Here is a 14,072-nt window from a genome sequence, read left to right as displayed (position 1 = left end):
AGACTTTTGTTTTCTAATCCATTTTTCGACACGATCTTGCCGACAAATCCCATTTATAAGTTATCTGGTGGATCTTGAAACCCTGAACAGTCGACAGACGGTATATGTACTTACTTTTTTCGTGGTTGTGACCAGAAAACTTCGGATCCATCAACTTCTAGAGCAGAGTTTGCAAACTTTTTGTCAGCTTGCCGCCATGTTGGATTTGGAACAGTTTATGTACGATTGGGGGTGACAGTTAAAGTTTAATTATAAAAGCAAACGAAACACACTTTAGTGACACAAACACAAACCTGAAAACATTTGTTAACAAAACTGTCTACCGAACTACATCTAAGAGATAGCAAACTTTGCAGTTGGCTGTGCAATGATAACAAATAACGTTACTATCTACTACCACCCCTGTAGATTACAGATTACTGCTCCCAAACGGAACCACCTGAGAATATTTTTGGCGGCACCTCTGCGGCGGGGCCTGTTGTATTAAATTGTATTTTTTTAGTTCTCTTGTATGAATTTATTAATGGATTGAATTCGGCCTCACTCTACAAGCAGCCTGCCCTCACCTCTATGCACACCGTCAAACAAACAAATAAACAAACAAACAAACAGAGAGACAGGTCATCTAACCCATCTCCTCTGTCCCTACAGGCTGGAGACGTCCGTGTGAACGAGCAGCCGGCCCTCACCTCCATGCATGCCGTTAAACAAACAAACAAACAGAGAATCAAGGTAATAATACTTGGAATAATAAAATGCCATTGTGTTGGGCGTGTTGTGCGGAAAGTCAGCACTAGTATTATCTAAGGCGCGGGTTGTTTGGCTGATTCGTGATCAGTGTTTGAGAGTTTGGAATTGTTTTTTTTTCTTGGGGATGGGGGGCGTCATGACCAATACCTGCATGCAAATGGGGCATGGTGCAAGTGCTTCTTTAACCTTGCAGAAAGAATATTCAGTCGTACAAAGCATACGCAAGAAGCAATCAACAGACACAAAATGCAAAACATAAATATAAAGTAGGTAGAAGAATCAGCTTCTATCAAAGAGAACAGCTCAGGGTAACGGTCACATCCAAATTTGCGCAGGTAAATTCTGTTCTGGGGCTGCTAGACCCCCCCCCCCCCTAAATTCAAGTACTGTACCATACAAAAGTACTGTATAGAACCCTCATAAAAGTTACAAAGTTTAAAACTCACCTCAGCAAGATATCTGTCAGAAGAGCTGAACCGGCGGTGAAGCGACGCAGAAGGGACGGCCGTCTCTCGTCTGGAACACCAGTCAGTCTGCGGCCTGCTCTCCACCAGACCGTCACCAGTGGGTTTCGTTGTTCCGCTTTTCTCGTATCTGAATAAACTCCCCACTTCTTCTTTACAAAGAACGGCATTTGAAAAAAGATGGCGACTGTTTTGCTGTTCCACTGAAACCAAAACTCCAAAATAGAAGTTTGGAAACATTGGGTAGGCCTCTTACGTCATCTACGCTTGATGCGGTGAAAACCCACACAAAAACACACAGGCGTGGATACTTCCTCTTTTAAGATTCTTTTATTGTGAAGAAGAAGAATTGTAAAGTAATGGCAGGTATGACTGACTAATAAGAGTCTATTTCAAGTCACACTGTGGGTGTTTGTTGCTATCGTTTGAAATGAATTTCAAATCTTTTTAACTATGTTACATGTCGAGTTGTCCTATAGGCATAAAAGAGTTTATGCCAGTATACGTATCTGTTGGATAATCGTTACATACTATTTCTTTTCCGACATAAGTAACTATATAGAAATTATAACGTTTACATCACCCTTATATATACAGGAACACGCTTTCATGCTGATCATCCTTAAATGATATAATCAAAACAACATGGCCCTATTTGTAAATACAATTACATGTAATATGGTGGAAGATAAATAAATGTAAAATACCTCTAGCGCAACGGAACTATATAGTTAAGCGTATCTAAAAATATCCATTGGATCGTGCTGTACAAAGTGGACTTCGACAAAATAGATCTATAGATACAATTTTCTTGAATACTAAAGACTTTCGCATGGAAAGAGTCACAGAAAATGTATCACAAAACCATAACAATCTGGCAACACAGTGAAATGGATCTTGATCTACAGTGGTAGAAGATCAACGTCATCCCAATCTGCAAACCACTGCTCGTCTGGCTCTGGTAACAGAATCTCATCGTTTTGTTCCGGTACGTTTCGCAAGGGGCCATGTACCTGGACTTCCACAATGTTCCTTACCGGGGCCTGTTCTTGCTGTTCCGGAATGTTCCGTTCCGGATCCTGTATGTGCTGTTCCGGAATGTTCCGTTCCGGATCTTGTACCTGCAGCTGAGGCTCTGGGTCCCGGGGTAGAGGATCACCCAGAGCGTCGCGCAGCCGCTTCCAGAACAGCGGCCTTTTCCGCACGTCGCCCGGCCACGTCAGGTACGTGTCCCTCTTCATTACGGCGTTCAGATGGCGGAACCGTTTCAGCATCCTGTCAGGAATCCTCTCCAGAAACACCAGGATGAGACGCCTCCCTCCCCCCTCCTCAAACATGTTGTACTGGGCCATCTGGAACTCGTACTCGCACCACTTACTCTTCAGGAAGTTCCTGGTGATGAGGCAGACGGTTCTCCGGCTGTTTTCCACGGCATCCGCGATGTTTTCCACAATGGGAGCGCCCACTGCAAAGTCCCTGTCGTGTATGACCAGACTGTAGTCAGGTTCCAGATTCTCTATCGCTTCATGTACGACCCACATGACGTCCTGGTTGTTGTATGCAATAAACGCGTCGTGTGTGTATCTGTGTGGCTCTTGCTCCTCTACTTCGCCAATCTTCGGTCTCCTCCACTTGGCTAACATCCACAGGTAGTACTGAACACGGCCGATGTGGTAGTCGACCAGGAAAATGGTCATCATGGCGACGAAGATGCCGGAAGAGGCGAGCACACAAGCCAGGAGGCGGTTGGGCCGGAATCCATGACTACAGACTGCGTTAAAGAACTTTCGTTCTGATGGATCCTTTCTGTCGTTGGATTGTTGTTTCTGTATCAACCCGTCTATTAAATGTCTTCCGCGCAGTTGCGCTGGAACGGAAGATTTGATTCTTCTACGAAAGTCTGGGTAAGGGTTGTACAAGTTCGGCACCCTGTCGTATTTGTCGTTGGCCCACTCAACAAACCACAGTAAGTTACAGTCACACAAAAACGGATTGTCTGTAAGGTCAAGCCTCTCCAGCCGCTCGACAACAGGACCCAGTGCTGTTTCATTCAAAAGAATTAAGGTATTTCCCCTCATATTCAAATCCTTTAATTCGTACAGACGGAGAAACGCGTTCCCAATTGACGATATCCCGTTAAATGCCAGGTTTAGGTGTGTGAGGTTGCCCAAACCTTCAAATGTTTTCTCTGATATATTCTGTATTTGGTTGTTACTAAGATCCAGGAATCTCAGCCGCGATAGTCCATTAAAGGCGGATGGCATGACTGTGTTGATGTCGTTATGACTGAGATCTAGATGTTCTAGCTGGAGCAACCCTGGGAGTTGTTCTGTTTCGACACGCTTGATGAGGTTGTGAGAAAGAGTCAAAGTTTTTAGATTTGGAAAGTAAATTCCAGAAAAATCCCCTAATCTATTGTTATCCAGCCGAAGTGTTTCTAAAGTATCACATGGCACATAAGAGGCCATAAACATGATTTCATTGTTAGAGAGGTCAAGGTACCGTAAATTCGTAACGAGGCATACGGAATAGGTAATGGTAATTCTGTTGTGCTGGAAATCAAGCACAGTTGCATTCGAAGGTAGGCAACTGTCGTAGAAACCTGTCAGTTGATTATGGCTAAAATTCAGTTGATTTACGGTTTTTAAGCCACCGCTGGCACATGGTGTCTTTTGGTCTAAGTAGTTGTCACTGAGATCAAGATAGTCCAGCGTTTCTGGAAGCTGAGCTTGGGAGGCCAAATCGTTATGGCTCAAGTCAAGGTGAGTGAGAGAGGTCAGTCCTTTAAACAGGCTTTGTGGTAAAGTAGAAACATGCTGCCAACTCAAGTCAAGATGAGTGAGTGAGGACAGTCCGCTAAACGCTTTGTCTTGTAAAGTTTTCAATTCACCCCAATCCGAAACCCTGCGGTCCACATACAAATCCAACCTTTGCAAATGTGACAACCCCGCAAAGGCATCAGTTTGTATGACGTCAATGTTCGTAATACCTAATAGCAAAGTTTTTAAGTATTTCAGACCTTTTATTCCCGCCAGTGTATCAGATGTTATTTTGTTCATCCCGGATCCCAACATGCCAAATGACAACTCCTGAATCTGCGTGTGTTGAAGTTCAGGCAAAACGTCCAGAACGTTACATTTTGAACAGCGGAGGTCCAACGTCTGCAGATGTGTGAGTGACTTCAGCAGACCGGGCTCCAGATGTATCGTCACATTAAATGAACACCCAGCGAGTAAATGTTTCAGAGTTAGTAACAGGGGCTGAAACATTTGAACACTGAGGGAATATTCCTTATACGACTTTATTTCTATAGTGTCCAAGTTAGACAGATTTCCAAATACAAGTCCAAAGTAGAGGTCACTGGGTCTTGTTAGATCATTGAGACTCAATTTCTCAAGGTTGTGTAACGGTGCCCACAACTTGCGTCGTTGTAAGAACCCATTTCCGCTGTGGACTCTTCTAGTAGTGGTATTTCGGTCCTCTTTTATGGCTTCGCCGCGTTCCTCTATCTTCAGGCTTTCCATTGAAGTCAAAGAATCAAAAATATGATCAGGAAAATTGCTGATATTTTTTATGCTGAGATTTAAATGCCTCAGGTTAGATAACCCGGTGAACACCCCCTCGCTGATTGTATCGGTGGAAGTCTCCAGGGTCAGGTAGTTTAAGTTTAGCAGATCTCGAAAAAGTCCATTCTGAAGAGAAAACTCGGGGTTCAGTCCCCATTCAGGCATATGCACGCTCATGTCAAGCCGTTCTAAATTCTGAAGCCCAGCGAATGTACCGGACTCGATGGTCTGTAGATTATTATTAGACAAGTCCAAAGATTTCAGGTTTCTTAGCCCACTAAACGAGCCGTTGCTTAGATCAGTGATGTTATTGATACTGAGATCCAAGGTGGTGACAGACTCGGGGACGCCGGGAGGTACTTGGGATAGACGCGCGCGGATTGGTATAATACCCCACGCATACTCCCCTCTACACACCACAGTTGTTGAGTTCCAGGTCTGACACACAGGCGGGCCGTATTGTCCTCTAACCCGTTCATGTTGGGTGATGAGCACTAAGCAGACTGCGAGAAGAGCGGGTTTAGACTCCATGTCGATCTGCTCAGTTGGATTCTTGTCGTTGCAACTTGTGGAAAATAAGAACATCTAGTAAGTCATACCGTTTATGAACTAAGCAGTGATATCATGCCCTGGCACATTGCGGATATTTGCTGACTGTGCATTCGATCCCTTTTCAAAGGGACTATATTTCCTGGAAAGCCCTACGTCACATTTCCTACCCGGGGCCCGGGCGGGCTGTTTGCCGGAAACGAAAAGTTAAAGTTTATGGCAATAAATATGCAAAATGCATGCTATTGAATTATTTTTGGTCCGTTTTGATTCTTATTGTCTTTCATATCGTACTTTTCGTTCCCCCACACTGTCCAGCCTGGCCCTTTTGTGGTAATGTGTTGCTAGCCTAAGGCTTAGGTCCCATTTACAAATCGGGGCCAGTCCGGGATATTTAAAGACACGACAAATAAGTGTTTACCAGGGATTCTGTGTGTTATGTTGCCTTTCATATCATTTTTTTTTCGTTTCCAAAAGCTGCCCGTCCGCATCCTCCTACGCAGGGACATCCAACGGGGACGTCCCCTTTGGGTGCCCCTGCGTAGGAGGATGCCCGGCCGGGCCCCGGTTTGGGATTTGGGACCTAAGCCTAAGAGCTGAAAGGGAAAGGCGTTAATTATATATAAATCGCGGTTCAAATGATATTAGTATATCACTATGTAGCTATTTTGATTATGCACATTTTCAACGCTAACGTCGAAGCTAACTTTTGAGGCTAGGTTACTAAAACCTTTCCTGAGATAACCCTGCTTGTTCACCATTAGTTAAGCACTTTGATCTCCAAAATGCCTCATTGTTTGCCATAATTCAGGTGCGAACGGAGGAGCCTGATAGCTACTAACTACTGTGGTTCAGACATTTACTTCGAGCCAATCTGGGTCCCAAAATCCTGGGCTTTCTTTCATCATACTGTAAACACAACCGGGTCATCGTGGTGTTTTGGGAGTGGACCATACCTTTCGGGAAAGCAGAAGTGACTCGTCCAGGTGCAAATGCTGCTATGTGAACTTTGCTCTCAGAGAGATTCGATGCCAGACTCGGAACAATAGGGCGCCTTTGTGTTGGACTTGTGGTGCGGAAAGTCAATATTATCCAAAGCGCTCCAAGTGGTTACTTAGTAATGATCAGTGTACCATTACTATGTCTGGACTTCCATTCCTACACTATGGCTGTGTTCTAAATTTTCTAAACACACCCTCTTAAACTGTTTATTTTTTCTTATACATTTGTCCTCATGCTACAGTTATAGTTCGACGAAGGGGCCCCATCGGGTAGTTTACTTTCTGATTTTTTAAAACTCTCACTTAAAGTCAACCCGGGAGTCGGCGACAAATATGAAGACGCCGAAACTTAATCGGAAAATCACCGAGAGACTAAAAGGTAGATTAAAGAATCAGCTTCTATATACCCCCCCTCACTTTAGAGCTCGCTGACAACTCGGCCGAGCTAAATTCTTGATTTGTAAAGGGGGCTTAAGGACAGCTCAGCACAATTTGCGCCGGTAAATTTGTTCTGGGACTGGTACACTACGATTGGTACCCTCCCCCAAGTACTGTACGAAAGTACTGCAAATACACCTTTGAAAAAGTATTAAGTTAATAACTCACCTTTTCTAGTTGTCTGCTTTAAGCCGAACCGGCGGTGGGGGCGGCGCGGAAGGGACGGCCGTCTCTCGTCTGAAACACCCGCCGGTCTGCAGCCTGCTCACAGGACTGGCACCTGATCTTTTCCTGGCGCGTTCTGCGTTTGGATGGCGGGTGTTGTTGACCGAGTACGGACACGCAGATGCCAGGTACGTAAACGTGTATGTTGATAGACCGGCTGCCTCATATCATGATAACACACCGCTTTGTTGTTGTTTGTTTTTTCAGTCTTCCTCTACATAGACCTCCGTCAGAAAACATGGCGACTGTTTCTAAGGTTACTGTTCTAATGAATACCACAAGTTACAGGTCAGAGACTAAACCCTTAACCAAAAATCGGGGGTTGGGAACATTGGGCAGCCCCCCTTAGATCACCTACGCAGGAGGCATAGACAACACACACAATAACACACCGGTGTGGATACTTCCTCAATCATACGTTTCCTTTATTCTAACAAAATGGCATATACGACTAGTAAGAGTCTATTCCTAATAAGACACCATGTGGGTGTTTGTTGCTTTTAACTATCTGTAATAATCATATAAATTTCATGATTTCGAAATTTGTTGATACTTTATCAGTGCTTCCCCAACTCGAGGAATGCTCATGGCACCAAGAACAGTATTTCTGATACTTTCTAAATTATGGTTCTAACCCCTGATTTGTAAAAATTTGACCTCAGTAACAGGGTATTTCCGATTGGTGGTCTTCAGGTACCCGGCGGAATTATGAGGGTTGTCAATTGCTATTATAAAAAGGATAAATATGAAACAGACGAACACACTTGCTGTACTTACAGCTTTTTTATTTCCAATTGCATCACAAAATTACACACTATCTTGACATACTTCCCTGTTATGACTTATGGTTCTTTACCCAAGTGATAATAAGGTAGATTATGTTTAAGGTACAAATACTTGGGATAGCTGACCAGTGGCCGTTACATCCACTGAAAAAATGTGTTGTATCAACTACGTGTTCCTTGACATCAATGACATCAATGATTTGACAATTCCCAGAAAAAAGATAGACAAACTCCACATTATGCTTTGACAGAATTGTCAAGGTCAAATTTCAGCCATGCTGCCTACTAGTAATATAGAACGTAAGAACAAATATGAAGTAGTCACATGTACATTACCAGTGATCAAATTATTATATTCATCATGTTGGTCAAGTCCATGTAGACTTACTTGTTTCTATAGCCCATGACTGGAATGCATCAGTTATCAAATTTTTGCTTTTACGGAACCTCCCATTTCGACTAAACTGTACATAAAAACTTCACAAGAATACTACAAAACACCTTTCAGTTCTGAACTGCCCATCTAGTATCCTTATCCTTACTTCAGTAATAAACGATACAAAGAATAGTGGCAGGGTGTGAGTTACATTGTAGTAAAGCTATCCACACTTCATGCATCCTCTCTTTGCTTGCACCCACTAAACCGGTTTTTGTGTTTCTCAGACATTGTTGACAGTGCGCAAGGACACCAATAGATCATCTTGCTTACTTTACCCAAAATTGCAATAAAAATCTGATCTACCACCTGCAGTTTAAGAAGATGCATCATCGTTATCTCAGCTTTCTAAGACTTCTTCCACTACTACCTTGAGAAAAACGTCTGTACAGAAAGACTTTAGGACCATTACTTTAAGCTATCAGAATGTGTCTTTCACATTTCTACACTAAACATAAAGAGTTATTCCTTTACTGCAAGACCACTAAGTGCAAAACTCCTTCACTTTTAGAAACCAGATTTTACAATTCCATCCCTTTGTGATGACATATTTTTGGTGACACCTCAGGAGCGGAGCCATTGCTCTGACGAAGAGCCATTCCTCACGCAAAGAGATCCTCCCTGTCGGTGCCCATGACCTCGCCCTCCTCGATGGAGGCAAAGTTCATGAAGTGCGAAGGTCGGTGCACCTCGTGGTAGAACTCCTTTGGGTTTGCCAGCTGGAGTTCAAAGTGCATGTTGGGGTCGTGCCGCACGCCTGGAGAAATACACAAGAGAGAGTCAGTGCCAAGGAAAAAAACACATGGAAAGTTGCTTTTATGTTTGGAAAGGATCAGCAGCGAAGACACCAAACTTTTTCAAGATTGTAGAATCACAGGGAAGGATTGAGTGTACATGACAATCTTTTGCTTTTGTTTGATGCCAGTCAGGTGCACAAATCATTTGTCCCACTGGGAAGTTCATGTTTGTTGGTAGAAAATAGAAATCATTCTGAACCAAAATTGAACTGTAATTTGTATTATTGTTTAACTGTTGGACTGTACAAATCCAGTCTTTGTTAGGAAAAGTCAAGGAAGACTGGAGTTGAATAGTGGAAAATTTGGATTAGTCCAATTTTGTGTTGAAAATCACAGTTCAACTGTACAATCAGAAGATATCTTTAAGGTGAAACAAAAATAAGAGAACAGAACAGACCCATGAAGTTGTAGTTCCAGGAGCCCTGGTTGGGGACCATGAAGAATCCCAGGAAGCGATCAGACAGGAGCATCTGAACACGCTCGTAGTGAGACGGCAGGTAGCCCTTCGGGTTGTTCCCCTTGTCCGTGTTCTGCCTCCCCCACTCGTAACCGCTCGGCGTCAGCTTGTAGGCCGTCAGGGAGCAGGAGCCTGGCGTGAAACTGGGGGAAATGGAAAATACATGGTTAGGGTGGTGAACTTCATGTATTTGATTCATTAAGCCTTTAGTCACTGAAGTAGCTATATTGGCAAAACTTGTGTCAGACTGAATAAATGGGAACCAGGTGGCTCCAGATGTCTTACTGAGGGGTGACTGTGGTGTGAAAGATGTCTGTTACGCTTGAGGAATGAATCTATTCTACCTTTACATGCAGTTACATGTAGGGTTGTTAACTGAGAGTTGGAATCTAAAGGTTCTGGGTTTGAATCACAAGCAGGCACCAATGTTCTGCATTTGGATAAAGTACTAGTAATTTGACACTCGTTTCTTTGGTTGACTCAGGCAAAAATGAGTTCTTAGCTTTGGTTACGAACGTCCCCTTGGAAAGGACTTCAAGCAAAGCCGAAAGTCCTGTATTTGAGGAAAGCCACACCTCGAGCACATCCCAAAACTCACCTGCATATGATGATGATGGTCCTCTTGCCAACGCGGGAGGGGTTGTTGGCCATTATTTTGAAAAAAATGAGTTCTTAGCTTTGGTAAGGTAACGTACATCAAAAAAGCTTTGAGGAATCAAAGAACTCACCTGCATGTGATGATGATGGTTTTCTCTCCGTCCCATGACGGGTTGTCGGCCATGATTTTGGCGTGGGTGGTGACATCCTGTGGGGAGAGCTGGGGAGACTCGTTTGGCTGCGTGTGCACCCAGCCCAGAGGTTCCATCTCCTTCAGGTACTCATGCTGAGGCAGCTGTGGAAAATTTTCAACTTTAGTCAATATATCCGTAAATAGTCTTATCAGGTTGGTATTGATCAGTCTTCTTCAGTGCACAATCCCCTTTTCTTCTTCTTCTGCAGATGTTTCAATGACTACATGTAGTTCGTCATATTCATCAAAAAGGACTGCGTAAGTGCATAATGGACGGAAACATTGAAACTTCTGCAGCAGAATAAAACAGGGTTGTGGACCAAAGAAGACTGTTCAGTTTAGTCAATATAACCTCTAAGCCAGGGGGAAAAAAATCTAGTTAATTGACCAACTCTAGCAAGAACCTGACGATACTAAATTTTTTTGTCCACTGTTAGCACTAGCTAGGGATAAAAAATTTTTTATCTGATATCTGAGTGAGGAAAATATGGCAGAATCGTTTTCTGGAGCTGCATAGTTCCCATATAGAACTTTTATTCAGCTGATCACCCCGGGAACTATGCAGCTGTCTTTTTTGAGGGATGAATGTGGTGTGAGTGATGTACACAGCCTGTAGCAACAAGTCTACTCTACTTGATTATAAGTTGATACCAGAGGTGAAATTGCGTACCTGGTTGGGCAGGTGCACCGTCTGGTGAGTTCCCCACTGAGGAACCATGACAATACACCTGATCTCCTTCACCTGTGGGTTATCAGGTGGGCTCACTCCGTACAGGTAACCTGCGATCTGCAACAACAAGGGGTTGTCTGTTAGACATCTGTACAGCTGTTTTAGTGCATTGCAGGTCCTGAAATACCAACTCTTTAACAAATGTCTGTAAAGTCATAAACAGAGTTGTGCAAAAATGTCTAAGACATGATTAAGCTCCCCAAGGTCCTAAGCTTAATCCTGGCTGTCATTTTTTGCTTCATTCGTTAGTTCATCTATTTGTCAATTCAATTTTTCATTTGTCCTGTCATTTATTCATTCATTCCTTGAATAGTCATTCATTTGTTTCATGTTAGTCCTGGGCTTTATCCTGGATGTCATCTTTTGCTTTGTTCATTCAATCATTTGGTCATCCATCCATTTATTCATTCATTTAATCATCCCGTCATTCATATATTCATTGAATCTTCTTTCCATCAGCATTTGTTTCATGATGTACAAACCAGACTACAAGACGAAATAGCAGTAAGATCAGATTTTCCCCAGCTCATCCACCTTCTATTTTCCATTTCTCCAACTCACCTGAGCTCTCAAGTCTGAGATGACGATGAACTTCTTTAGGATGTTCTTGGGCAGGATGTAGGTGTATCCGGTCTCCTTGATGTCGTCTGAAGACACGTAGATGTGGTTCGTGCGTAGGTGAAGGTTCGTGGCGGAAATCGCGCGGACACGCCACTCCGTCTTGGAGGAGAAGGTGGCGCGCTCATAGTTGCTGAGGGTCGATGTGATGATCTCGTCGCCGTGCTTGTTGACTGTCCGCGTGGTCGTGGCCGTGAGCTGGGACTGCTCCTAAGGGTGGCATAATGTGGTTTAAGGGTTAGGGAAAGTGATACAAGTTTAGCTGAAGTTTACCAGTGATAACAGATTGGTTGGCTGTGAACTAAGAACTTAACAATGCCATCCTGTGGTGTAATGATTGGGAAGTTAATGCCATAGCCTGGGAGGCTGCGAGTTGGGACTGCTTCTAAGGGTGGCATCATGTGGTGTAAGGGTTAGGGAATGGGATATTGAGCCAGTTTAACTAAAGCTGACGTCAAAAATTCTGTGAAATATCCTGTGAGTGTTTGTGAATTTCTTAATGCAATTGCCCTAGCCTTATCGTACCTTATAACATTTTATGCACACAAGTCTGGAGTCCCAAATTGAGATCAGTAAACTCGCCATGTAGACCAGCTGTCACTGGACTATACCTCACTACTCTAAGGAAGGCCTGTAATGTTTCAGTACCAGAAAAAATTGCTAGGGGGCCCAAGATTGCTTTGTGTTTTCAGGACCTCAATACCTACCCGCAAGCCAAAATTCATACGAATCCATTTAAAGGTGTACATGTATGCAGCCGACCAATGATGATGATGATGATGTATGTCACTCTGTACATTTAGGTCCATAGTCATACATGTACACAACCAAAACAATATCCTTATTTGAGATGAACATTCTTCCCAGGGGGAATAATTACCTTAGTCTGTTTCTCGATCTCTGCGATCTGTTGCCGCTGCTGTGATGGAGCCGAGATCTCCATGCCCAGGATGATGTCACGGATTTCGGACTGCGTGAGCGACGCCACGTTCACGTTGTTCTTCTTCCCGTAGTCTGCCAGGATCAGGTCCTTCAGCTGAACCTCAACCTGGATGGAAAAGGAGACGATTTTTATTCTATGAATAGTTTCACCAGCTTGGTACTGTATTGTATTGTGTTTCATTTCCATTGGCTGAACACCTGAATGGAATGGAAAGGAAGGACATGTAAGAAGGTTACATGTAAGAAATGAGGGGGCTAGTTTTTACGAAGAAGGATAGAGCATTAGTTGAACCATTCAGGGAATGATCATCAATTGTGTTCAAAATAATGTTTCTGGAACTAGGTCCAGACTGCAAACTTCTCACACAAATAACAAGGACTGCTTCTACATGCAAATTACACAGTACAGGTAACTTTCTGCTATCTATGACAAGTACAATTAATGTACTTTTGACATGAATTTTGTGTACTGCAATCCTGTCCAGTAGAATGCAAATAGAGCAAATGATGACAACTGAGCTTCAAACTCTCTCCACATTTTGGTCCAAATGCAGGGTTGTTACCCACTACACCACCAACACTTCATACCTTGATCCACTCCTCGTCGCTCAGGGTGGGCCAGATGTGGTGCGGCTCGGTGATGGTGGTCTTGTCCGGTTTCAGAACCACCTTGGTGCGGTCGTTGTTCACGTGCAGCGCTCTCAGGATCAGGATCAGACGAGAGAATGCCTGGAGGCAAATGGCAAGATATCAGAGGTGAAGAAAACGAAGGTCTCAATGTGTCATAATTATATCACCTCAAAGAAATATATATCCACCTATCATACTTCACAAATATAAATTAAAAGCTGATTCCATTAAAAATTACAGTTGCAGAAAAACATGTTGAATTTTGGATGAGAAACAAAACTTTTTTAGAATTTTGAGTCAGTCGTCGTACAGATTAAACAGAACCATCTGAGACTCCTAGCCTTCAGAATCAGGTCTCCAATCTTCTGCTACAAAAACTACTATGTATTACAGTGCCCCCCTTCCGACCTACCGTATAAGAGGAGATGATTTTAAGCCAGCCATCGAACAGATTAAACAGATCATCATACAGATTTAACAGAACCATCTGAGGCTCCGTAGCCTTCAGAATCAGGTCCTTTAACTTCTGATATAAAACCTACTGTCTATTACAGTGTATCCCCACCTACTTACCGTATAAGAGGAGATAGTTTTCAGCCAGTCGTCATACAGGTTAAACAGAACCATCTGTGGCTCCGTGGCCTTCAGAATCAGGTCCCCAAACTTCTGATATAAAACCTTTTAACTTCTGCTACAAAAACTACTGTTTACAGCACCTACAGCGCGTGCCCCCCTCCCCACGTACCGTATAAGAGGAGATAGTTTTGAGCCAGTCATCATACAGGTTAAACAGAACCATCTGCGGTTCCGTGGCCTTCAGGATCAGTGCCCCAAACTTCTGATATAAAAACCCAAACGATCTCCCACCAAGTGCTGATTGCCTGAGCCAGCTGC

At 43.4% G+C, this 14,072-nt stretch overlaps 2 protein-coding genes across 2 annotated transcripts in view; both read right to left on the bottom strand.

Moving 5' to 3' along the window:
* Window positions 1–1,560: 1,560 nt before the first annotated feature.
* On the bottom strand, window positions 1,561–7,296 carry LOC118407285 (toll-like receptor 2). Its single transcript, XM_035807741.1, has 2 exons — window positions 6,937–7,296; window positions 1,561–5,345 (listed from the first exon to the last, which is right to left on the bottom strand). Exon 2 carries the CDS (start codon window positions 5,309–5,311, stop codon window positions 2,117–2,119), a length of 3,195 nt encoding a protein of 1,064 aa, XP_035663634.1. The 5' UTR covers window positions 5,312–5,345; window positions 6,937–7,296; the 3' UTR covers window positions 1,561–2,116.
* A 461-nt stretch (window positions 7,297–7,757) lies between these two features.
* LOC118407289 (pre-mRNA-processing-splicing factor 8) overlaps window positions 7,758–14,072 on the bottom strand; it is a 38,021-nt gene continuing 31,706 nt past the window's right edge. Inside the window, exons 37-43 of the mRNA XM_035807746.1 lie at window positions 13,137–13,277; window positions 12,487–12,654; window positions 11,550–11,816; window positions 10,929–11,045; window positions 10,197–10,360; window positions 9,409–9,611; window positions 7,758–8,971 (exon numbers count right to left, since the gene is read on the bottom strand). Coding sequence (XP_035663639.1) covers window positions 8,817–8,971; window positions 9,409–9,611; window positions 10,197–10,360; window positions 10,929–11,045; window positions 11,550–11,816; window positions 12,487–12,654; window positions 13,137–13,277 — 1,215 coding nt within the window. The 3' untranslated portion in view covers window positions 7,758–8,816. The remainder of the gene's footprint in view (window positions 8,972–9,408; window positions 9,612–10,196; window positions 10,361–10,928; window positions 11,046–11,549; window positions 11,817–12,486; window positions 12,655–13,136; window positions 13,278–14,072) is intronic.

The sequence above is a fragment of the Branchiostoma floridae genome, unplaced genomic scaffold (assembly GCF_000003815.2).
Source record: "Branchiostoma floridae strain S238N-H82 unplaced genomic scaffold, Bfl_VNyyK Sc7u5tJ_1189, whole genome shotgun sequence".
Classification (NCBI taxonomy): domain Eukaryota; kingdom Metazoa; phylum Chordata; class Leptocardii; order Amphioxiformes; family Branchiostomatidae; genus Branchiostoma; species Branchiostoma floridae.
The sequence above is the reverse complement of the archived record's forward strand: the minus strand, read 5'-3'. Positions and strand labels throughout refer to the sequence as shown.